This window comes from Microcaecilia unicolor, chromosome 11, assembly GCF_901765095.1.
Source record: "Microcaecilia unicolor chromosome 11, aMicUni1.1, whole genome shotgun sequence".
Taxonomy (NCBI): Eukaryota; Metazoa; Chordata; class Amphibia; order Gymnophiona; family Siphonopidae; genus Microcaecilia; species Microcaecilia unicolor.
The window spans coordinates 54,586,405-54,613,354 of record NC_044041.1 but is presented as its reverse complement, the minus strand read 5'-3'; the positions used below and the strand labels follow the sequence as shown (position 1 = coordinate 54,613,354).

At 43.6% G+C, this 26,950-nt stretch overlaps 1 protein-coding gene across 2 annotated transcripts in view; it reads left to right on the top strand.

Moving 5' to 3' along the window:
• Positions 1 to 26,950, top strand: part of TANGO2 (transport and golgi organization 2 homolog) — a 193,561-nt gene that overhangs the window by 65,312 nt on the left and 101,299 nt on the right. For both annotated transcript variants that reach the window (XM_030219097.1, XM_030219098.1), the window contains exons 2-4: positions 15,515 to 15,623; positions 22,782 to 22,870; positions 26,456 to 26,572. In XM_030219097.1, coding sequence (XP_030074957.1) covers positions 15,568 to 15,623; positions 22,782 to 22,870; positions 26,456 to 26,572 — 262 coding nt within the window. In that variant the 5' untranslated portion in view covers positions 15,515 to 15,567. The remainder of the gene's footprint in view (positions 1 to 15,514; positions 15,624 to 22,781; positions 22,871 to 26,455; positions 26,573 to 26,950) is intronic.

Below are 26,950 nucleotides of genomic sequence, written 5' to 3'. Positions count from 1 at the left end.
CAAAGCTATCGTTGGCAGAAGCGAGTGATTAACAAGTGGTCTACATGTTTGTTATTGGCTTCATGATACAGAAAGGCTGTCAGCACTAAAGTTAACTTGTATGGTAGACAACAACATTGTAGACATCACACAAGCAAGAGTAGAGGATGACAAAATGACTTCCAAACTTTGAAAAGTCCTTATTAAAGCACCAGAAGAAGACCCGACATGGACTGTGTTTCGGCGGTCACCAAACTGCCTGCCTCAGGGTTCACAATAAAACACTGTAACAAAACAATAAATAATATGCAATAAAAACATCAGTGAACAAATATAAACATTTAAAAACAGTAAGAACGGATTGTGCAAGCCAGTTTGCCAAGGTAAAATTGCATGAAATAAACCTTTAGGTTAAAAGTGGACTGAAAGTAAAAGTGTGTAAAAACTCAAATGCTCTAAATAACTAATACAAACATTGAGTGACAAAGGTAATATTTAGAAATGTGGTGAGGGTATACATCACATAGACCACCTATTGCCACTGTAATGCTGTGTGTGGTCTCTGGTGCAGCAAATAACGTCAAGAGACGGTGCACTATCTAAATAAAAGAATTAAAAGCATAAAATAAGAAGTGAACTGGTGTGACATTAAGATCAACCCTTCACAGTGGGAAACCGCTAATAAATAATGATGACTGAAAAGATAGATAAAATAGTAATAAAAACATCAAACAAACCCAACCATTAAGAGACATTAAAAAGTAGCTGGTTAAAATGCCAGAAACCGGTTATAACTGGCTGGAAAAAAAGGCAAAACCAGACAGGACGCGGTCATTAGGACCAGTTATAAAATTGGCGCCAAAATAGAGAAACATAATATACTACTAGATGCCCAAAACAAATGTGATCCAAAGGATTAAAAAGGAATTAATGAGGCATAAGAGTGGCAATGAATACAAAAACAAGGAGAATAAAAATCACTGTATTAAAAGAGAACTGGGTGGAGTGGAGGAGTGGCCTAGTGGTTAGTGCAGTGGACTTTGATCTTAGGGAACTGAGTTTGATTCCCACTGCAGCTCCTTGTGACTCTGGGCAAGTCACTTAACCCTCCTTTGCCCCTGGTACAAAATAAGTACCTGAATATATGTAAACCGCTTTGAATGTAGTTGCAAAAACCTCAGAAAGGCGGTATATCAAGTCCCATTTCTCATTCCCGTAACTGTAAAACTGGTACCCTCCTTAAGATATGACTTGTACTAATTAAAACAAAGATAAAAATGAACTTAACAAATATGCGGGAATGTGATATGTTTCCTTCCCTTTACCTGTGGTGGGTTTTGGCTACTGTGAGAGTCTAACACTGGTTTCTTTGGTAAGTTAGTTTTTGCCTTTGTTTTACTTAGTGCTTCTGGTCCATTTGCGGGTGGCTTGAGTCTGCAGAGTCATATCTTGAGATCTTCATATCCCTGTTTCTGGTGCCCTGCGAGGTTATTCTTCCCTCCTTTCACCTCTCCCGTTTCCTGTGGAGATCTCCTTTTCCAGCACAAAAACCTAAAAAGGGAAGGACACGTTGTTCTTCGCTTGTGACAGTGGGGTGAATGGCGACTCCCGTGGAGGCAGTTAAGCAGTGTTCTCACTGTGGTACTCATCGGCTGGCATCGGAGCGTTGCAATGTGTGCAGGTCCTGGTGCTTTCCCTACCAAACTGCATGCTAAAAGTCTGTGCACCTCATTTGCATGTGATTTTTTTTTTAACTTTTAATTTTTAGTTTATTTTTTTGTGTGCTGATAGCAGCCACCTAGAACCCCGTGCAAATGTATTGTCAGCTCATTAGTATTCTGTGGAGCATTCTGGGGGATGCACAGCTCCAGAGCACCTAGCTTGCAAGCAAATTGTAGGGCTGCTCTGGAGCTGTCAGTGAGGGAAAGGGAAATGGGACTTGATATACCGCCTTTCTGAGGTTTTTTGCAACTACATTCAAAGCGGTTTACATATATTCAGGTACTTATTTTGTACCAGGGGCAATGGAGGGTTAAGTGACTTGCCCAGAGTCACAAGGAGCTGCAGTGGGAATCTAACTCAGTTCCCCAGGATCAAAGTCCACTGCACTAACCACTAGGCTACTCCTACACTGGAAGCACAAGCAGTCAGCTGCAAAGGCTATGGATGGACATGTGAGCTTTCTGTTTTTGCCCCATTATCTCCCTCCTCAGCTTTCACATGTATGGCTCTAGTGTTCCACTGAAAGAATGAAGCAAAGAGTGGCACTGTGGAAACTGAAAAACTCAGCTCATAGAGCCACAGGGTCCGAAGAACCAAATAGACGAGAAGGGAAAGGGATGAGGAAAGGGAGAGATGATTTGCCAATAAACTATTTAGAAAACTTACCTTTAGAAGAATCCTTGAGTCCTGATGTGTTATTGAGCATGACATTTCCACTGATTTACAAGTACTTCTTTGAAATTCTACAGATACATTTTGTACATAGTGTTTTGACAGATCTAAATTAGATTTACTGAAGGACACCCTTGTTTCTGTGCATTTTTATGGGGCTTAGTTACATATTGGTTGGAAGTTGATGAGTTGTGATTGATTGAAAGTATGCGATTTATTTGACTTCCTCTGTCAGAGCCATGAAGAGTGGTTGTAGTGCAGGTAGCACAAACCTGGATAAGGCTTTTAGTGTGAACTCAGGAAAACTTATTATACCTTGTCACTGAATCAAGCCATATGTTTTTAAGATATGACATTTTATTTTCACTGTTTCGAATGCAGTGATTAATGGCAGTCGGCCATGTGCAAGGTGTTGACAAAGCTTGTGTCATACTGAAGGCTGGATTCAGGGGCACACTACAGTCCTGCTTCAGTCTGGTCCTCCTTCAAGACTCGATGGAGCATCACATGTTGCTGTAGGATGTTTGGGGAGCTTCCATGAGACAACTTTACTGATAAAATCTTTTATTCTTGGACTTGATTACTCCATCTCAAGTGTAGGATTAACCCTTTGGTGGGTGCTACACTAATAGTGCATTGGCATTGGGCCCCCCCTCATCATAATATAAAGCCATTTTTAACACATCATTCTCTCCCCCCCCCCCCCCGGTTAATTATATGGATTGTGTCTCTCCACATCACCTTGGTGTATCTAACCATGCCTGAGCACCTCCAAGAAGCAGAAGTTAGCAAGCAGTGCTTCCTTCTCATCTGCTGGTTTTCCTGTGGGGAGCTGTTGGGTCCAGTGAGACTGTGGGACAGTGTGTAGTTCCAACAGAGAAAGGGTAGCAGCAGGTAATGGGCACTGCATATCAGCTACTACTGCCAGCTGAAGGATAATTCCTGAGCGCAGGGAGGACAGCATCTCTGATTCACCCCTGTTTTTCTCTCTGCCAAGTGGCCACAGCTAACTTAGGGGGAGATGCATTAAACTTACCGGGCCAGCAACATGCCTTTTTGACCAGTTCCAGACGGTGTAGTGAGCATGTTATTCAGCGGGAGATGCATAAAGGGTTTCTATGGGCTTTTCCGTTCATGGCAGCAGACAACAGGAATGGTATGCAAAGTTATTAAAATGAGACGATTACCATTCAAATGTGCAGCCCACGACAAAGTTTTTTACGGGAGTTCTGGAGCAGCTGTAGTATGACGTGCACACCTGTCCTCAGAGCTGGATTCACTGTGGACATGACTAGCTTCACTTGTTTTAAGCTAGTAGTGAAAAATTTATGAACTCTATATTGTAAGACAGGGTCAGCGGGAGCCACCATTGGCAGCAGGATGCCGTGAGATGGAAAAGTGGAGTCAGGACTGGTGCTGTCTCCTGCTCCGGCTGTGCCCACTGTCCTGGTCACCACAGGGTCTATGCCTGTACCCCAACTCCATTTGTAGCACACACAGCCCCCTTGACCCTGGCTTTCTTTTTCATATTCCGCTGTTTTATTGGGTTTGGGAAAGTCACTGGTAAGAAGCCCTAAAAAGCTTTGTGGGGATCCATGTTGCGTGCCTGGAGTAGGAGGATCACATTACACTGGAGAGCCAGGTTTACAAGAGTTAGGAAACAGCTTGTGCAGGCCAGATCCACCTGATTTTTGCTCCCCTTTGAAAAGTTCAGCTGGTAAATCCATCTTGTAAAAAATCCAGAGCACCAAGCTTTACCAAGCAAATTGTAGGCTGCTCTGGAGCTGTTGGAGAGGAGGGAAGCACAAGCAGGCTGCCTGGTTGTGCTTCCTACCTCTCTCCCCCTCCCCCTCCCCCGGTGACTTCCTCCCCTGAAACAATTTCCTGGTGGTCTGGTGGATCCCGCACACCTCATACTCATCCAGACTCCCCTGGCACCATTACCTGGTGGTCCAGTGGGCCCCGCATCCCTCCCCGTTCCTTCTGACCCCTGCCTCCTGAAATGCCCCCCCCCCCCAGAAACAACCCTGGTGGTCCAGTGGAACTGGGCTGCCCCCCCAGCAGAGATTTACCCTGGTGATCTAGTGACCCCCTCCCCTCCCTTCCCCTGCCTGTACCTTAAAAAGGAACTCCCTCAGGCACCACCTGTTCCAAAATGTCAGCACCCAGACCCTGCCTGGTGCATTTGAGGATGCACTGGGCGGAGCTGAGCACCATATAAAGATAAATAGGGTGCTTAACCTTGCCCAGTGCATCCCTGAATTGACTGGGCAGGGGTTGGGTGCCACCATTTTGAAAGAGGCAGCGCCCGAGGGAGAAGGTGGTACTCCTGCTCTCTTATCTCTAACTTTTTAAAGGTACAGGTAGGAGAGGGCAGGGGGGTCACTAGACCACCAGGGTAAATCTCTGCTGCAGTGTGGGGGGAGCAGTGTGGAGAGGGCAGCCCAGGTCCACTGGACCACCAGGGAATTGTTTTGAGGCAGGGAGGTGCCAGGGGGGTTAGGGAACTGTTTCAGAGGAAGGCATAGGGAGCTGCAGGGTCCACCGGACTACCAGGGAATTGTTTCAGGGGAGGGTTGGGAGGTGCAGGGGGGTGTTGTGGGGGGGGGGGGGGGGTCGGGAGGCGGTCCATTGGACCACCAGGTATTTTTGTGCAAGCTGTCAAATGCATTTGACAGCTTCGATTCACAAACAGGAACTGATGCACAAAGAGGTATCTGTGCATCTCATTTTCATGCGATTCCCTTTATGTATTGGTCGATGTTTATGACTCGATAAGTTTTACCGAGTGGCTGCTTTTGGTCAATGGGCCCTTAGTGGGGGCCATAAATCTGTTTGCAGGCTTCTAGCATAGTGTTTCAAAACTGCTGATTTCACCCTGTCCACTTCCAGCTCACCTCAGCTGCTGCCCTAACAGTGGGATCCTGCACAGCTCTGCCAATATTCTTGAATCCGGTACAGAGACTGCACAATGATCTGCCAGCGCTCCTTACTTCTGACTTGCAGCATCTCCTCCCATTCCAGTACTGGGACTGGGGTTTCAGAGAGTCATTCTTGCAGTCTCCATAACTTGCCACTGTCAAGCATGATTTTTCTTTTCACCACACAGATCCCAAACTCCTTGAGGCAGTGAATTCCTTTACCTATTATGCATGTGTGAATTATTCATGATGCTGATGTTTCTGCATTTTTCATAGTGCTATATAAAAAATAAAATGTTGATGGCTTTTGTATTTACTGACAACAGTATTCTGTTCTCTTGCTGGATGCAGAAACAAGCCCTCCCTCACTTACTGATTTAAGGCAAAAGAAACACCTTATAGTTACACAAATGTAGCTATCACAATCCAGAAGTTCTAGAGTCTTGTCAGTTTACTTCCAAATCCCATTTGGGTTTTGTGTGGGTGGGTGGGTGCGGGGTTTACTTCTTCCCTATCAATATTTGTTTAAACCTAGCTTCCCTTTTTTGCTTTATTTCTTCTGCAATTGCAGAGAGCTCTCCTTCAGAATGAGCCTTTTGGATTGCTGTACATGCCTCAGGCATAGACAGCAGGTTAGTTGTAATTCTGGGCTGTGATTTGACAGAAGTAAGCAGTCCATAGCAGGTGGCAGGCTGTTAATTTTAAAGTCTGTATAAATGCTGAACATGTTGCTCTTACGATGATGAAAGAGAGCATTTTTGTTTAAGTGCTGTAGGAGAATTTTTCTTCCCCCATCCTTCTCTTTGCACTGTTTTGGCAAACAGCGAGATGATGCAGTGTGCAGACCATTCAAAACAGAAACGCCAACTTTAAAAAAAGGACAGTAAGATATATATAGTCTGTCTCAAAATTTGAAAACTGAATAAATCCCCAGTTCAGTTTGTTGCCCACAGGAGGTCTGTCTAGTACTTGGCCTATATATGATGGTACAGAGGTGAGAAGAACCAGAGCTATGCATATTGGATCTTTGAGGGTTTTTTTTTTAGGGTGGAGGAAGCAGTGAAAATGGTTCTAGCTAGGGTTACCATATTTTGTCCCCCCAAAAGAAGGACACATGCTCCGCCCCGTCACATTTTCCCCTATCCCCCTGTTACACACCCCGTCACTCCCCCTCCCTGTCACCCCCTCCCCTTACCTTACTACTGCCCTGGTGGTCTAGTGACCTCTTCCGACTTCGGGGCAGGAAAGAGCCCCCTGTTTCCTGCCCGGAGCACTGCCCTTCGAGGTCACTTTAACTCTTGGCGGCCATTTTAAATCAGCGCCGAGATCACAAACAGGAAGGATGCATGCAGGGCAGCGCTCCAGCCAGGAAAGAGGGGGCTTTTTCCTGCCCCGAAGGCGGAAGAGGTCACTAGACTACCAGGGCAGTAGTAAATAAGGAGAGGGGAGGCTAGCAATCTGCCCGTTTGTCCAGAAATCCGGACAAACGGGCAGATTGGCAAAACCCGCCTGGTTGCCTGGACATGTCCTCAAAAAGAGGACATGTCCGGGTAAATCCGGACATATGGTAACCCTAGTTCCAGCTTACCTTCCACCCTTGAAATTCCAGGTCTGTCAGTCTACCACAATCTCACTACCTACCTATTCACTATGGGGTCCTTTTACCAAACTGCGGTGAAAGGAAGCCTGCACTAGCATCAGCATGTGTTTTTGATGTGCACTGAGGCCCCCTTTTACCATAGTGGGTAAAAGATTGTCTTTTCTTTGGGACAAGAAATGGCCGTGCAGTAAGTGAACCACTTGCCGTTCGGCCATTTTGGAGGAGGGAGCACTTAGCACTTACTGCCACCCATTGAGGTGGCGGTAAGGGCTCCCGTGCTAACCCAGTGGTAACCAGGCAGTGCACAGTGCTACAAAATTGAAAATATTTTTGTAGTGCTGGAAATGGTGCTCACTGGGGGGGGAGGTGGTGGGAACTATCGCTGGGCTCCTGCAGTAGCCCGGCAGTAGTTCGGGATTGGCACGCGGCAAGCCTGTTGCTGCGCTCCAGCCCTTTGGTAAAAGGGCTATTATGTAATTCTGCTTTTGAAGTGAAAACACCATGATAGTTCTTTTATGAGAAGTAAGGTAAAATAATCTTGGTTGGTTATATGGTGCATTGGAAATTATTATTGTGGAGTGCAATTTTGAATTGATCTTTGTTGTATTGTGCTGGTATGGACAACATAGTTTGAGCATGAGGGAGGTATGATCATGAAGGACGACTGTACTCGGGGCAGCTTGAGTGTATGGGGGAGTATGACTGTGTCTGAGCTCGCGCAAGCTGCCATGTAAGAATACCAAAACTTTCAAAGGGCTGGAAGCTTCGGAAGTGAATTCAGCTGCAAAATTAAAAAGTAATATAGTGAAATTTTATTTTTAAAGGCCAGGTAAAAGAAATTAATGTACTCATAAACCATTAAGGAGATCTACCATTGATTTTATTTTCATCTTAATCTAGTTAACATCCAACGTTAAAGATTTCAGATTACCTACAGCCAGTGGAACGTATTTAAGAATACCCAGACGGTAGCATTTCAATAATAAATTGTTTCAACTGGGGCAAAGACGTAAGGTCACATCACAGTTTTATAACTTCATGTGCTCCCATGAGGGGTGATCTGGAAAATATTTGAAAAACCTTATGAGGTTCTGATCTGTAAAGAACATTTGTCATGCCTTTCTCAAACGTGGATGGAATTTCAAATACCCTACAGACACTGAAGTCAGTCTCTCAAACTGTTCAACATATGCTTTAGTTGTACCAGTATCTCTCTCTTTGTCCCTTTTGTTGTTGCAGGTCCTTATTTTTTTCAGAGTTTAGCAGATCATTTTTTATAATTGCATGCACTCATGAAAGCTGTGCACGTATTTCTCCCTCTGTGGGCTTCAGTGAATTGTAAAAATGAAAGTATGCATGTATTCTCTAAAATATTTACTGCAGGGAATTCGTGCTTACATTGACATGCACAATTTCTGGATTATTATGCGTGTTTGAAAATGCAAAAAAGTCTATACATAAATGTGAATCTTTCTAACCCCCATCTCTGCTCAGTCTGAGTAAAATTTATGCTTGTACTGGCTGCATATTTCTAACTTTATATACATACGGGGTGGGTAGGTTAGAGACTGACTGAATTTCGGTTTTGGTTTGAGTTATGGTACCAAAACGAACCCCAAATCCTTTTTTTTTTTTTTTTTGCCTGGGTTCAGTTTCAGATGAAAGGTTATTTTAATTTTCGACCATGTTTTCAGTTTCAGCTGAAAATAGCCATATGTTTTCTGTAGGAGCTGAAAATTTATGCGATGTCTGTTTTGTCTGCCTCCCTCCAGAACAGTGGCATTCCTGGCCTGGATGGCACCCGGGGTGGAGCGCCGATGCGCCCCCCCCCCCCCCCCCGCTAGATGACACCTCCCCCCCTCCAGCGAAATTATACCCCCCTGGGTGCACGCCGCTGGGAAGTAGCCTGTTCCGGGGCTGAGGGAGCTGCAGCGAACGAATGAAGTTTAGAGAACTCGGAGGAGCAGGCGCGCGCCGCGGCACCCCCCAGCGGCGTGCACCCGGGGCGGACCGCCCCCCCTCCCTTGGTACGCCACTGCTCCAGAACAAGAGTTGCCCTTCCACCCAGATCCCCTTTCCAGCCATAGGCACCCTGGGCTGTCTTATAGTGTCTGAGGTGTAATTGGGGCAGGAGCAATCTTCAGTTACTCCTGCTCATTCCAGCTCTGCTCTCAAAAAGGCTGCTGTGATTGGGCATTGCTGCTGCCTTGACTACTCCATTAGACGACCAGGGATTGTAAGGTAGTCCTGAGGGGGGGGAGAGGCTACTCATATCGGTGTTTTGTTGTCATTGTTGTTGTTCTGCAGTTGCAAATAATGCAGTTATTTAACTTAATACAAAATCTTCAGCCCGTTACTTTTAGTCGCAAGACTGTACAGTACAGGTCACAAAAACATTCCCCTTTCCCTTCCACTTATCACTTAAAAGAGGGAAAACTTCAGGTAAACAGCCAAGTCTTCAAATGGCAATGAAGGGAGCTGATTCCAAAACTTCGAAGCCATCCTTGAAAAACATGAACTTTATGTTCACAACAAATGAAACTCCGTTGCAGAAGTCAATGCCAGATGATGAGAGATACCAGACCTTAATGTGCAATGAAGGTGATAAGTTAATACAAGAACATTCAAGTACTGAGGTCCATACCCCAAAGTACCCAAGAAATATCAAACATAACTTAAACACATTTGACTCAAGTGGTAGCCAATGTAATGCATAGAGCAAAGGGGTAACATGATCCCTTGATTTCTGGAAGGTTATCAAATGCGTGACCTTATTCTGAATACATTGCAGTTTCCACAGCACATACTTAGGAAGCCTTACATAAAGAGCATCGCAATAGTCCAAGAGTTTCAATACAGTCGTCTAAATCAAAGTACTTTTGAAGTCCTCCTGGCCTTGCCCTTAGTTTCCAACTATTGAAGTTGCCGTTGAAGCCCACTCCAGCCTATCCAAATCCATCTTGTCAATTGCAGGATACAATTTGTCCACAGGCTGTGACATTTGACTCCTGCATTTCTATTTTGAAAGCTCCAGAGAAGCTGCCATGTGCATAATTTAAGTTTCATCCACGCCCTGTTTCCAAAAATGCTTACAGGTACTAATGAGTTTTAGGACTGAGACTAGTACATTACTTTTTTTTCCCTGTGGTATTTGCTGCTGTGTGTGTAAATTGTTTTCAAAGCACCATAGTGTCATAATGGAAGAGTAGCCCAGTGCTTTTGATACAAAAGTTTAGCAGGAAATTAAGTCTGTAAATTTGGGATGATAAGCTCCTTAGGAATTAGCCTCTCTATGGACTTATGATGTCAGCTGTCACTCTGAGTATGGCGCAAAATCAGCCATTGTCTTTGCTTTTAGTTTGTTTTCATTAGCTGTGGTCCATGTGTGTTGAGGCTATTTTGCTTGGAGGCAAAATATGGTCTTTAGTTATTTAAATTATTGTATTCTGGCTTGGATAGTGTGTGTTTAGCAGATGTATGCAGACTGCAAGCTCTGACAATCCCCAGCGGTGCTCACTGGTTCACATTCAAACAACCAAACTTGAGGTTTTGGCCAAAACTATGGGTGATTAATTTTGGCTGCACTGCAGTTTCATTGTTGGTCGAAACTGAACCCCCCCCCCCCCCCCCCCCCCCAGTTTCTGTTGGCCTTTAGGGCAGGTTTTTAAATGCCTATTTCTATGTGTAAAACACTGCTTTAACCATAGACATGTTTTTAGAAATTGCATCCGTTCTCCCTGTGAACAGATGCAGTGGAAATCCGGGCTTAATTCCTAGGGCAACGGCCTGGGACCCAATTTTGACATTTCTTTCCAGACTCCAGAGCAGAAAAGGTGTTCTCTTCTAGCCCACTCCCTTCCAGGCAGCCTGGAGGAAAGAGTATTTTTTGAGCCATTTTATGTAATGAAACTCCAGAGCTGCCAAGTTACTCAGTTCCAGTTGGGAGATTATAAGCCACTCCTGGATTTAACAATCCATCCTGATGTATTATGGGATCTGCAGCACTGAATTCAATGGTTAGAATGGAGCGCTACAAATACCACAGGACTTTAAAACAGAAAAAAAAAAATCTTTCCAGAACTGAGAAACCTGTCAGCTCTGAAACTGTAGTTATTCCTAGGTTCATGAATCTGCTTGGCTATGTTGGTAAAAGCGGAAGGTGACAAACCTTCAAATATCTGAAGGGTTGCTCTCTTGGTGAGAGAGAAGGGTGGTTTTATTTTGTTTACAAGATAGTAACCATTTTAATCAAACTGTAGGACTTCATATCCTAAACTAATAAAGGCCAACTCTATTTCAAGTTCTGGATGGGCAGAAGTAGAGTGACTTGATGACTAGGCCGCTGTCTACTCATGTTTAGGTTTCCAGTTTTGTATTCCATCCATTCTCAGTAGTAACCAAATACCGATGCAATCTGATAGTGCCCGCTTCTGTCAGTCATCATACTGTTGTTCAGCTCTGTTATTTTTTACAGTACTCTTTAGGTCTGCATTCTCTGCACTGAGGGAAGTAAGTAAACATGAATAATGGAAACAGATGATATGAAATAACTATATCCCAGAGCAAAGAATACTAGGAAAATGAAGGTACAACACATGGGAAAGAGAAATTATGAAATTGTGCACAGTGTGTGTGATCCTAGTAACCCTTTAATGATGACAAGGATAATACCAGTAGTTTACACCCTATATCACCACTGGTATCCTAGTAGCTAGTCCTACCTTGGAAAGGCTTGATATACAGCTTTATGTAGTGCTGAAATTTCTATTTGTCTTCACATTTTTATTCTTACTGAGATTGTCTCTAAATATATTTTCAGTATTCTAAAAAATGACGAATGCAGTGGTTAAATCTAACCACCTATTGGCATAAGTTTCCAGAAAAAATTACCTTCTTCTAAAAAAAAATATAGTTCATTCAAAGTAACCTGGGAGGCAGTTTTAGTACATCTACCAAGAATTTTCGCACAGACCCAAAATGGAAGAAACTCTTTAGTATGTGTGTATTTATTTATTACATAGTATCTATACCGCACTATCAGACTTTCTAGGCAGTTTACAATTTCCACATACACGATAAAAACAGATCAATAAGAACTAGGGCTGTTCATTTAATACAATTAATTGCGATTAATCACATCAAGATTTTTTTTTACTCGCAGTAATAAATGTAACTCGAGTAATCGCATCATGCTGCTCTCTCCTATAAGGAGGAAGAAAAATGGCAGAAACTTGAATGTGAAAGATTTTATAGGGGAAGAAGGGAGGAGGAGAGAAAAGAAATAGTGAGGCGAGAGGAGGCCCTGAAACTAAAGTTCTGAGCGCAGACAGAGGAACAGAACCAGAGACAGGGAATAAGATGATTAGAAAAATAAAATCACTGGACAACAAAGGTAAGAAAAATGATTTTATTTTCAGTTTAGTAACTGAAGTACAATATGTCAGTTTTGAGAATTGACATTTGCAGTCTATATTTTGCACTATACAGGTGAAAATGTGAGGGGGACACTTTATGCGATCAAGTATATGATCAAAGTTTTAATCGTGGGTGCCCGTGCGATTAAGAGTTTTAATCGATGGGTAGCCCTCATAACATCGCTTGCTTTTCCAGCAAAACAAACAAAAATCACAGGTAGCAAACATCCCTAAGCCTCCAGATCTATACCAAAGGCCTTCCTAAAAAGGAATGACTTCACATATTTTCTAAATTGACCACTGTTCTTCAATAGGTGAATTTGATCTAGGAGCTGATTTCACAGCCTCGCGCCTTCCACATAAAGCATTCTCAATCTATGATCTTCCAATCGTATATAATTTATAGTAGGTACATCAAGTAACAACTTGTTTGTTTCATTTTTATTGATGCCAATTCAAAGTAAACACATTCAACAATATGAGTATACAGAGATCTAAATGTCAAAATGTATACAGTAAAGATAAAAAGATAGTCCAAAATCAGACTTTTAACAATTTTATTCCCACCCCACCCCTACCCTCTATCTTATTTATTTATAAACTCATCTATATATATAAAGCTCACCCTCAACGTTCTATTGTCTGACGTCACTGAAGCCAAGGTTCGTATGTTCGAAGCTCTGAAGCCATGAAAATCACAGTCTCTGGGCCCCGCCCTCGCGTCAAACGTTATGACGTTGAGGGCGGAGCAGATTCTCACCTCCAACGTTCTACTCAGGCCACAAACTCCGGATTTCCACACTGTAGCTCCGCCCTCGCGTCAAAGCGCGATGACATCGAGGGCGAGGCACGAAAACCGCCACCCACACAGAGCTACGACAACGGAAACAACAGGTAAAACCGTGACGAGCCATGCAGGGCTAACAAACCGTGTCGCTCCTGCCCCTCACCAGAAATGAGCCACCCGCCGCCAGAACCACGTCGGACCCCCCCCCCCCCACCCCAAGGAACAACAGCGGCGCGGATGACGGTCCTGCCCCCTCCCCCCGCCACACACAACACTCACAAACAACATGACCCCGCTGCTGCAAAAAACAAACACATCTTCCCCCTGAAACGGAGACATCCAAAAGGTCAGAGGGAGGCAGGCGAGCAGGCAGCCAGCTTCAACTTCTCAGGGAGCCAGCCAACCAGCCTCAACATGGTGCAAGGGAAGAAGGGAGGGAGCCAGATGCATCATGCTGGTAGTGGCAGCAGGGAGGGAGCCAGATTGAACAACACAAGGCGACGGATGACCCTGAAAGGCTGAGGGAATGGGACTCACCACCCTCAGGCAGGGGAGGGGAGGAAAGGAGGGGAATGACGGGGTGGGGAGGGAACACGGGGGGAAAAGGAAAGAGGGGGAACCCAGCCACACACTCTCATTCTCACACACACACACTACCGCATTCACGCTGTCTGTCTCTCTCTCACACAGTCACTCACACACACACTCTCCCAAACATACACACTACCATGAAACCCTTGCTAGTGCCCGTTTCATTGCTCTCAGAAACGGGCCTTTGTTTACTAGTTTATTAATATAAAGCAAATACACCTGTTATGTGTTACATAGATAAGAACTCCTCCCCCCAACCCTCAAGTATCCCACATCTGCCATATGCATTAGTTTACAGCAAAGAAATACATGGTACAGTCCAAGGTCTTGACTCTTAGACCTCCAGGTAAAACAACTTGCTATGATATACCCCACCCAACAGCTCCCCAAGCCCCCCTCCAAGGGTTCAAGACTCCTTAGTGTGATTTTGAAGGGTATCAGAGAATCTACGCGCTGATAGAGATATACTCTATGTATGCTCCCCAGACAGATAAAAAAATCACTTCTGAGTGAAGGGACCTTTTTGGATAGTGGGCTAGATGGAACATTGGTCTGACCTAGTATGGCTACTCTTATGTTCTAACTAGCTGGAGCCTCATTGCTCAGACACTTATAAATTAGTGTCACAATATTAAATTGTGAGCGCCATTTAACTGGCAGCCAATGGAGTTTCATCCAAACTGGGGTGATATGGTCGAATCTAGCTGTTCTGGTCACTTTCCTTGATAAAGCATTTTGCGCCATCTAAAGAGGATGCAACAGGGTAACCGAAGCTCCCATAATCAAAGCATTACAGTTGTCGGATAGTGGAGTGATATGAGCAAAACTAATGGACCTAAAGCTATCCTCTGACAAATAGGCCCTTAATCTACTCAAAAGTTTTATTTTAAAGAAAATTCATCTGACCAGGTCCCAGACATGGCCTGAAAGAGTCCAGGAGTACCCCAAGATATTTCAGTTCTCATTTAACATCAATCATTGAACCTTCCAAATCAATTTGTACAGGAAAAGATAAATCAGATCTATCTGACAAATTTATTATTTGAGTCTTAGCCATATTAAGTTTTAATCTATTGGCTGACGTCAAACTCTTCACTGTTGACAAAAAAAGACACAGGCAATCAGATGCCTCTGTAACAGATTTCTCAGTGGGAAAAAAGAACTGGATGTTGTCGACATAAAGCTGGTAAGATACTCAAACCTTTTAGAAGCTTACATAAAGATAACATATAGATGTTAAGCAAAACAGGTGAAAGAGCTGAACCCTAGAGCACTCCTATTTCTGGCCAACTAGATGTAGTCTGATTAGTTTGTTCTCAAACGAATCTACTAGTTTAAAGAGCTGCTGGTCTGCTACACTCTTAAAGCATTAAAAATCCTGTCCATTTCAGGCATATGTATCACCTGCCAGACTTGTTAAGAATGAAAAAGGGGCACTAAAATGCAGAGCGAAATGAGAAAGAAAAGTGCCCACATAATAGGTCCTGTTGATGAAACTATTCACTTATTGCCAGTATTTTCTTTTTGAAAATAGTGGATTAAATTCCCTGGTTTTAAACATTAGCATAAATTCCAGCTGAGTAACTGTTCCAAATCCCTGCCCCCTTTTGCTTGGGGGTGGGGGGGGACCTTAATTTAAAAACTTCTACCTGTTGAGTTTTAAACATTATAAAACTGTAAGAAGGCATCCACTTGCTTTACATAAATAAGGCTCATTGAGACCTGTCTAGCATTTAGTAATCTCACTGTTGTTATAATGGAAGAAGATGATACTTAGTAAATCACAGACCAGCAATTCATATCTGGATGTGTATTTGTTTATCCACAGGCTGTCGCATTTGAATCCTGCATTGCTATTTTGAAGGCACCAGAGAAGCTGCCATGTGCATCATTTTTTTCAAGTTTGATCCACGCCCTGTTTCCAAAAATGCTTACAGGTACTAATGAGTTTTATGACTGAGACCAGTACGTTACTTTTTTTTTCCCTGTGGTGTCTGCTGGTGTGCGTGTGTGGTGCTTTGAAAAAAAAGCAATCTATATAGTGTCATAATGGAAGAATGCTTCTCAACTTGGGGTACACCAGCCAGCCAAGTTTTCAGTTTAACCTATAAGGAATATGCATAAAAGAGATTTGCATGCACTGCCTCGTTGGTGTGCAAATCTGTCTCATGCATATGAGTTGTGGATATCTTGGGGCATACCCAGCCAATTAGTTTTTTCAAGGACTGGGTTGCGAACCACTGGAGTAACCTACTGGTTAGTGTAGCTACTACTACTTATCATTTCTATAGTGCTAGTAGACGTACGCAGCGCTGTACACTTGAACATGAAGAGACAATCCCTGCTCGAAAGAGCTTACAATCTAATCATGACAGACAAATAAGGGATAAGGGAATTAGTAAGGTGGGAAAGATAAAACGCAAGGGTACTGTAGAAGTGAATAGGGGTTAAGAGTTAAAAGCAGCAGCATCAAAAAGGTGGGCTTTTAGCCTAGATTTGAAGATGGCCAGAGATGGAGCTTGATGTACTGTCTCAGTAAGTCTATTCCAGGCATATGGTGCAGCAAGATAAAAGGAACAGTCTGTAGTTGGCAGTGGAAGAGAAGGGTACAGATAAGAGAGATTTACCAGATGAACAGAGTTCCTGGGGAGGAGTGTAGGGAGAGATAAGAATGGAGAGGTATTGAGGAGCTGCAGAGTGAATGCACTTGTAAATCAATAAGAGGAGTTTGAACTGTATGTGGAAATGGATAGGGAGCCAATGAAGTGACTTGAGGAGAGGGCTAATATGAGCATAGTGACACTGGCGGAATATAAGTCGTGCAGCAGAATTTTGAACAGATTGAAGGGGAGAAAGATAGCTTAGTGGGAGACCTATGAGAAGCAAGTTGCAATAGTCTAAACAAAAGGTGCGGATAAGGGTTTTGGCAGTGTGCTCAGAAAGGAAAGGACAAATTTTGGTGATCTTTTAGAGAAAGAAATGACAGGTTTTAGCAGTCTGTTGGATATGTGCAGAGAAAGAGAGAGAGGAGTCAAAGATAACCCCAAGGTTATGAGCTGATGAGACAGGGAGGATGAGAGTGTTCTCCACAGAGAATGGGCGAAGAGGGGAGGTGGGTTTAGGGGGAAAGACAAGAAGCTCAGTCTTGGTTATGTTTGGTTTCAGATGGCAGTGAGACATCCAGGCAGCAATGTCAGACAGTCAAGCTGATACTTGGGCCTGGATTCCTGCTGAGATTTCTAGTGTGGAGAGGTAGATCTGGGAGTCATCAGCATAAAGGTGATACTGAAAACCATGAGATGTGATCAGAGCACCAAGGGAAGAAGTATAGATAGAAAAAAGAAGAGGTCCCAAGACAGAGCCCTGAGGTACACCAACTGATAGTGGGATAGAAGTGGAGGAGGATCCACCACAGTATACACTAAAAGTGTGATGCGAGAGATAAGAAGAAACCCAGGAAAGAACAGAATCTTGAAATCCAAATGAGGACAGGAGTAGGCAGTGATCAACAGTGTCAAAAGCAGCAGATAGATCAAGAAGGATTAGGATAGAATAGAGACCTTTCGATCTGGCCAAGAGCAGGTCATTGGAGATTTTAGCACGGGCTGTTTCTGTTGAGTGAAGAGGGCGAAAGCCAGATTGAAGTGGATCAAGAATAAGTTTGAGATGAAAGAAAGTCAACAAAATGGCGGTAAACAGCACATTCCAGTATCTTGGATAGGAAAGGGAGGAGGGAGATGGGTTGATAGAAGAACAGGTTGGGTCCAGTGAAGGTTTTTTTGAGGAATGGTTTAACTATGGCATGTTTGAAGGCATCAGGAACAGGGGCGTATCTGCGTGGGGCCACAGGGGCCTGGGCCCCCGCAAATTTCGCCCTAGACCCCCCTACCGCCGTCAACCCTCCCCCGCTGCCGTTGCTTACCTTTGCTGGCTGGCGACCCCAACCCCCGCCAGCTGATGTCCACTTCCACCTGCCGCTGCCTTTAAAAATATTTCTTCAGCTGTCGGGGGACCCCAACCCCCGCCAGCCGACCCGAGGTCTTTAAAGTTCTTCTCTTCTTCGTCCTCCGTGGCCGTGCTGCTGTTGAAAGCTGTTGAATCCAGTTCGGAGTCTCACGTCGCAGCACATTGTACGTGCACAACGTGCTGCGACGTCAGACTCTGAACTGGATTCAACAGCTTTCAACAGCAGCACGGCCATGAAGGACGAAGAAGAGAAGAACTTTAAAGACCTTGGGTCGGCTGGCGGGGGTTGGGGTCCCCCGCCAGCTGAAAAAATATTTTTAAAGGCAGCGGCAGGTGGAAGCGGACCTCGACTGGCGGGGGTTGGGGTCCCCCGCCAGCAAAGGTAAGCGGAGGCGGGGGGGGGGGGGTGGAGAGAGTCGTTGGTGGCGGGGGTGGGTCTGGCAATGGCGGGGGGGGGGGGGAAATGTGCCCCTCCCTCTGGCTCTGCCCCCCCCCCCCCCCACCGCCGGAGTCCAGATACGCCCCTAATCAGGAACAGTTGCAGTGGAAAGTGAAAGATTGAGGATATGACAGACAGAAGGGATGACAGTAGAAGAGTGCTAAGTAGATGGGTAGGAATAGGCGTTCAGCAGATCAGGCACAGGAACGTAGGTAGCAGGCTGAGAAACAAGGAAGCCAGTGTTTAAATCCTGCTTTCCCCACTTAATCCTTTGCAACTGTAGTCAGGTCACTTAACCTTTCATTGCCTCAGCTACAAACTTAGATTGTAAGCCCTCTGGGGACAGAGAAATACATTCAGATATAGTAAGTAATTTACCTTGAGTTACTACTGAAAAGGTGTGACTAAAATCCAAAAAAGAGGAGTTGTGTGATTCTGATGCAGTGATATTAGTTCAGCAAAGTGTTGGCACTTTTAGGATTATGTAGGCTCTTCATCTAAACTCCTTGTATTTGGCACCTATGGACTAACCAAGTTGTGAGCTGGCACTGACTATCTGTACAGACAGATGGACATAAGCATAGGCAGTCAATAGACCGTGCAGGTTTATATATCAAGAGCCTGAGGATGGTATTCACAGCCAGGAACATTCAACTGACTGCCAGTTTGGGTGCATGGGGGTTTAAAACCATGCTTCATGCTAAAGTCCTGATTTGATAATGTCCTTTATTTATAAATATCAAAAAAGCAATCTTTGTCTCTCAGAATCCAACATGGCAACATATGCATTGTTGTGGTAGGGAGGAATCTCTTGTTGTGTCTTTATGGAAGATAGTCTCGGCCTCTTACCACCACGTGTCCATGAATTACAAACCATTATCTTCTGTCATCACAGTTTTGTAAAGCCACTGTCACACTGAGATAAGAAAGAAAAGTAAGACTGGCTTGTTTAACTCCTGTCTTCCTTCTGGTGCACAGTGGCCTTAGTAGCTTCTCTTCAGCCCTTTATAAAAGGAGAGACACTATTAAATAGGGAAGTTTACCTGGCCCATAGCAGAAGGAAAGAAAATTGAAGTTGTGATGGGGGAGGGGAGACACTGACTCCTCCAATTATAGTCCCTTTAGCAAGGCCAGAAACTCACTAGCAGCAGCTTTCTGCTCAGACCCAGTTCTTCATCTGGCCCAGAAGTGGACTCAAACAAGCCAGCTCGTGATTCGCCCATCACCATCTGCTGGACAGAGAAATACTGAGGAGCTAAGGATGCACAGTGCCCTTATAGTGCAGAGCTCACAGCTCTCTATTCTATCTCTATCTGCTGGTTGATGGGCACAACCCACAGGTACTGGACTGGTCTGGTGGGACTAAAGGAAAGAAAATTAGCAGACAATATCTATTTCTCCTTGCCAATGTTCATCACGTTTTGTTCAATCAGCCACTATCCCATATGCTTACACAGTCACTTTGCTCCTCGTAGCATAACCTTTTTGTTTTTCCATTTCACTATTAAATTTGTCTGGATTGCACCAGACGTTCCTGCTTTAGTGTTCTGGTATCTTCCTGTTGGAAAAATTTGTCTTTATATATACACATTTTAGAAATGTTTTTATAGAAAATTTGAATTGTTTTTTAAATGATTATTATTTCAGTTCCAATCTCTATATCATTACCCAACTCCCTATATATATTTATCACCTTATTCATACAATCTTCAAGGGATATCTAGATGTAGGATCTATCAGATAACCGTGTCACCACCATTCAGGCTATAGTATGAGCCAGGCATTTTCTATGGTGGGCACGTATTCCTCATTGATCCATAATTTTAATTTTTTTAAACTGTTCATTCAAGACTTAACTGGAAATATTAATCAAAATTGCACTTAGCTTAAACGTAAACCTCTATATTTTTCTTCATGTCTTTTCGGAGACATCTATTATTTCAGTTCAGCATTTTCTACAGATAAAGCATGCTATCTCCTCCTCTTTGGAGGCCTTGGTCTCTACGGCTCGGCGTTCTGTGATAAGCTATTGACTTGTGTTTGTACCACCTTCCCTCCTTTTGTCTCTCTATTTTTATATTTACTCTGTAACCTAGACTTCCTGGTATAGCATTCCTCATCTGGTCTTCTCCTAAATTTTTAGATTATTTCATGTTTGATTTTGGAAATCACTTAGATTTTCTAAGATTTGGGTTGTATCAAATAAATGTGAAGAAGCATAAAGGTCAGACAACAGAACCACCATAAGTACATAAATAATGCCACACTGGGAAAAGACCAAGGGTCCATCGAGCCCAGCATCCTGTCCACGACAGCGGCCAATCCAGGCCAAGGGCACCTGGCAAGCTTCCCAAACGTACAAACATTCTATACATGTTATTCCTGGAATTGTGGATTTTTCCCACTAAGGTGATTTTGGTATTTTTTGTATTGCTGTCTCTAGAACCTGGCAGCCTTAGATCACACTGTCTGCAGATTTTCTTTAACAGTAGGAAAAATGGATATCTGAGGGGAAAAAACGTACCTATTATTAGAAGAAAAAGCTGAAATAAGAAAGCACAGGGGGCATCCAGCCAATCAGATTTGACACCTCTTTCAACGTCCCTCTCCACTAACTCAGCCCCAGCCCCTGGAAGAACAATATGAAATAAAATGCCACATGACCTATGCACATGAATTGTATCGTCTGACTGGCATGTTAAGTAATACTTTTGATGAAGAAGTGGCTGTCTGTGATCATTTCCAAATGAGAGCCACTTGTGAAGAAGTAGAGAGCAATGCTTTACAGGAAAGGATTTAATCCCCTACCTGACTGCAATATTAAATAGGTCTTTCTATGCCAAGTGACAGGCATAGTGCCGGTGCCTAGTGCAGAAGAACGCTGGATAGCCATACAATGTGGGAGGCTGGCACCAAGAACTGCATTTTCATATTTGGCAAAAGCTAAGCTACTATGATTCACCCCTGAGCGAAGCATAATGCTGCTCCAGCAGTTTGATCAGTCATCCTCTTCTGATACCCTTTGAACATGGATTTGGTCTTTGCCAGTCATTAGCTTCTAATGCCGGGAAAGCCAAAGGTCAGCCTATATTTTGTGTTTGAACAAATGTCTGATTCTAGCCATCTGCACGACAGATAAAATAAATTCCTTGTGAGCTTGGCAGCTGCAGGTATTTCACGCTTGTAGCTTTAGAAGCTATAAATTGACAGATAGCATCTTGTGCAAAAATATTGCTGTCTGCAAAGACTCTCAAGTAAGAGCAGATTTCTACTATACAGAACCACCTTTACAAACAAATGTTAGTATCTATGAAACCAAAAGCCAAAATGGGGCACTTTTTTCGAAACTTTGATTGCTGTGTTTTGCTGGTGAGGCTTATTCGTTTCATTTGCCATCGAGCCTATGGTATCCAAAGAAAAATTTGTTTATTGTATGTAGTCCACAATACTGGCAGCAAGCAAGATCCCATAGAAGTGAAAAACCAGCTGACTTTCATAAAAAGTTTTTTTTTTTTATTTGCACCTCCCAAACACTTTAGTGTGTTACTTTGAACTGTAGAGTTCTCATTTCCTCTCACAGATGAATTAGAAAAATTCACGTTCTTGTTAGAAGTTGGCCCACATGGATGGAGGTAAACTTAACTTATTTTACTCACTGTCTGAATTTAGGAGTGAAAAGGATTTATTTAAGCATTTTTATTGACACAAATCAAACCAAGTTACAAATAACAGATGCAGTGTTCATCAGAACCAGAATATTCTTTAAAGAGACCCCAATTCATATAACATGGCTTTTGTTATATTACAGTTCAGAGTGAAAAGGATTAGGGCTGCATTTCGATTAAAATCGGGGCATAGGCAGCTGTTCATGGGGGGAGGAGGGAGGCACACATTTCCTCCCCCCCACTCCCACATTAGATATACCTTTGTTGGTGGGGATGCCAAAGCCACTTAAGAAATCCACTGCCAAAGCGTCCCCCTTCTTCCTTGTGCTGCCTCAGGAGTGAGGGAGTCAGCGGGTGCCCCCAGCTGCTCATGCCGCTACTCCCCAAGCATGCTCGGTTCATACATGAACTGAGCATGATTGGGGATTGCAAGTGTTGGTAGCTGAAGGCACCCTGTTGATTTCCTCACTCCTGAGGCAGTACAAGGGGGTGACTCAAGGCAGCGGATTTCTTCAGCTGGCAGGGCTTCAGCTATCTCACTAGCCATTGAACAGGTACTGTGCTTTGGAGGGAGACTTCACCCATTCTCTCTCTCATGTGCCCCCCTTTTCCTTCACCCATTCTCTCTCTCTCTCTCTCCTCCCCCCCCCCCATATGCCATCCTGTGCCTTCACTTATTTTCTCTCTGTCTCTCTATGTGCCCCCTGTACCTTCACCCATTCTTTCTCTCCATGTGCCCCCCCTGTGTCTTCTCTCTCTCTCTGTCTCCTCCATGTGCCCCCGTGTCTTCTCTCTCTCTTCCCAATGGAGATTGCATTTAGTAAGCATTTTTGTTACAGTGGCTTAGATTCTTGCCTTCCTGTATAAAGGACACTTTTGGTTGTTATGAGAATAGGAAAACACTTCTGATTGAAGGGCTACCTAAAATTAATATATTAGTCGTGGTAGAGCTTCTTGTACTAGCAAATCCTGGCAGTAAGCTTGTGCTTATACTGAGAACAGTTTAATTCCTCCTTGCCTTTCAGGCTCATCTTAGCGTCAAATCGGGATGAATACTATAACAGGCCATCAAAGCCAGCAGATTTCTGGGGCACCAACAATGAGATCCTCAGTGGTATGTATGTTATTAAAGAAGAACCTTTAATTTTCTAGAATGTCTGAAAATCCCATGGTGCTTGTGGGCATTTGGTACTTGAATTTCCACCTATTAAGATGCACAGCATAGACTAATTGAGAATTGACATTTGAGTTCTGTGGCATTCTAAAGAGAAAATGTTCATATTTGTTTTCATTCCATTGTTCTCGTATGCTGTCTGTTCCACAGATTATTTCTAAATGGTTTGCAAAGCAAAACATACATATTAAAAACATCTACCATGAACAGTTAATAAACCACTTACTTCATCATTCCTGTTCAATTTGTAGTGTAGTGATTGGGGTGATTGACTCTTCTTGAAATGTTTTCTGTAATTGACTTTTCTTGTATTTAAAAATTAACAGCTCATTACATTGCTTTAGGGGAGAACTATACTTGGAAGTATGTGGCTAACTGTATGTGGTGTTTTAAGTGATATTTCTTAGTGTCAGCTTACACTGTTTGGAACCAGCGGGTGTTATCCCTTGCCACCAGCAGATGGAGGTAGAGAAAACAGCACAGGCACTGGCAAGTTAGAAGCAAACAATTGAGAAAGACGGCTAAAGAGAATTTGAAAAGAAGCTTGCCCTAGTGGCAAAAATCTATAATAACTTTTTAAGCCACATTAGAAGCAGAAAACCTTTGAGGAAGTTAGTCAGACCATTAGATCTTCAAGGAATAAAAGGAGCACTGGCTATAGTGGAGAGATTGAATTAATTCTTTGCTTCACTGAGGAAGATGTAAGGGAGCTATCCATGCCAGAAATTGTATTTAAAGATAATACAGAGTTCCGGTGATGTCATAGATAAGATAGCAGGTTAACTCTGGATCTCCGACCAAGCCCTGTGTATTAAGGTGAAATTTTGACGAGTGTCCTCCAAGATTTGTCAGAATTTGAAACATCTTAGATGCAGGGTAGCACCCTTGTCCAACCTTGATGTCTAAAGAGAAGACCAGCGAAATAAAGCAATATTTTCTTGCCACCAGTCGCACTGAGTTGGCTGGAACTTGTGGTATGAAGCAAGACCTGCAGGTTATGCTTCAAGACTTGAAGGTGTGCACCGCAAAGAGACTCAGCAGCACATATTAAAGACCTTGATATAGGACCTGCGCAGAGACCTAGAAGATTCGAGAACCTGTGTAGAGGGCACAGAGCAGCAACTGGAAGAACGTGATATTAAATTAAGAGAAGCTGTGACCTGATTTGATACAACAGTAGCTTTCATGGATGCCTAGCATGAAAAGATTGATGATTTTGGAGAATCAGGCATGGCACCAAAGCTTGCGATTCTGTTGTGTACCAGAATCTGACGACAATGAGGATAGTGGACTAATTATACAGGACATTTGTCACCAGATTTTGAAGTTGGGTTCTTCACCTTCCTCCTGGACAGAGTACACAGAGCATTAGGTCCCCAAGAAACAACAGACCCTGGGACATCATATTGCGCTTCCACTGTTATGTGCTGAAGGAGCAGGTGGTTTTATACATGCGTAAAGGAGGCCCAATAAAATATCAAGGAGCACAGATTGAATTGTACCATGAAAATGTTGAGTTTTCAAAGATATTACTATTTTGTTAAGGAGAGAGGGGATTTGTTATAAATGGCTCTTTCCTTTTGCCCTCTCTTCTTCCATCAGCGGGAAGATACATAGAATAAAAGCCACCTTGGAGGCCTGCACTGTCCTCTGTAAGATGGGCCTATGGAAAGAGCTTGAACCGGAGATACCGCAATTTTCTGCTCTTTAATTCCCGGTCCCACAATGGCAGCGTATCCTGGAGCGGAGTAATCAACTCAAGCAACAGTCTGTTGAAAGCAAGGGAAACATGGGATCCTCTACTTGATAATTTGCATCTGATCTTCATGGTTTTTCCAGCATTGTGCCAACTTCATAAGTGCTTCCTGTTGTAAAACATTGGAACTGTCCTTGAGGTTATGTCCCTTATTATGTCAATTATAGTTCTAATTTTCCTTCTGACTCCTTATGATAGCTGGAGGACTGTTAATTTTTTTTAAACTGCGGGGCTTGGTTTGATTTCCGTAAATCACATCCTATATAATAAAAAGCATCTCCAACGTTCTGAAGCTGACTCCGTGGCACAAAAACCTTGAGCCATTCGTGCTCTCCGTCTGATGAAATGACGTCGGAACTTCCTGGTACGTCACCAGCGACACTAACCAACCACAAGAAAGCAACACGCCCCAAACAGCGTGCCTGAATGTCAATGGTACACAACCGCTGAGAAGAACAGTGCCGGTAAAGCACAGAAAACCTCGCAAACATACTCGAAAACAGCCCCTCCCCCCCCCGTGCTCTGACACTCGCCCCTCCCGAGATGCCACTGGACCACTTCCCCCGGCAACAGACACTCTCATCCGATTTCAGACACCCGACCTCTACTATAAGACTTCGGACCTCCCACTCCTCCACCAAAAGACTCCCTCCCGAATCGGAGTAAAAATCATACATAATCTCCCCCCTCCCGTCACGACATGCCTCCGAACGTAGAGGACCCCACCCTCTCCCCCCGCACTCAAGGGTCGTCGTCCCTCCATAACACCCTGCCTCACACTTGCAGACACACACAATGTAGCTCAGTGACACTCAGTTCTTGCTGTAAGATGTTTTTGCTTATTAGTCTATTATGCTTGCTCACTGTTATGTAACCACTTGATGTCTTTGTCTAGACTTGTTGTTTAGTTGTTAGATGTTGGGTTTCTTTTGATCCTGAAACTTCTTCCCCCTTTTCCTCTCTAAGTTCCCCCCAACTGTACGTACCATACATGTACCACATGTGGTACTTTGTAAAAGCTTTGGGAGCAACGCTGCTCGATTATATGAAATAACAGCTCAAAAGTAGCGGAAAAAAACACAATAAATTGTGGGATATGAATATTAATCACGGAGGGGGAGAGGACCTCAGATTCGTGCCAATTTCTGATCGATAAGATCATAACAATATAGTCACGTTAATGTAATCACTGGTCCTCTAACACCGGCCTCCTCCTGGATGTTTCATTCATGTGCTTCTAGCATCCAATGCCTATAAATGCCATCTGTCACAGCTAAACAACAAAAACCACAGCTACTTAGCTTATTTGCTGCTTTAATTACGGGCCTCCCCAATGGTCCCGTTTCGCCAACTGGGGCTTCATCAGGGAAAGAGGACCCAGCAACACCAGACTGTGGTACAAACCCAACAAGCTGTTAGTCACGTAAAGGAAAAAGCGCATGAATGAAACATCCAGGAGGAGGTCGGTGTTAGAGGACCAGTGATTACATTAACGTGACTATATTGTTATGATCTTATCGATCAGAAATTGGCTCGAGTCTGAGGTCCTCTCCCCCTCCGTGATTAATATTCATATCCCACAATTTATTGTGTTTTTTTCGGCTACAAATGTAACAAATAATAATAATAATAATAAAAACCGTTAAACCTTCACCTGTACTTATCTTCTATTCAAGTGCTTTATTTGGATGATTATTTTCAAATAATTTTTTTAAAAAGAAGGTAATTATAGCTAATTTCATATTTACTTCCCACTTTGTTTGCTGTAGGTCTGGATATGGAGCTGGGAAGAGGAGGCACATGGCTGGGAATCAATAAAAGAGGCAAGATGGCAGCCTTGACAAACTACCTGCAACCCACGAAAGAGAAGAATTTAAAAGGCAGAGGTATGGTAAATAGATTGTTAGTAAAGTCATATCCTATGCACATGAGTTTAACATGGAATATTTCTGTTTGGAGATGCTAGACACTCTGGAAGGGCATAATCAAACATGGGCAGACATCTCTAATGACGGCCCCGTAAAGCGGCGTACCCAGCCGTATTATCGAAACAAGATGGCTGCCCATCTTTCATTTCGGTAATACAGTCAGGGCCGGCCAAATCTCTTAGAGATTGCCGGCGTTAGAGATGGCCGCCATTGGTTTTCACCGATAATGAAAACTAATGGCGGCCATCTCAAAACCGGCCAAGTCCAAGACATTTGGTCGTGGGAGGAGCCAGCATTTGTAGTGCACTGGTCCCCCCTCACATGCCAGGACACCAA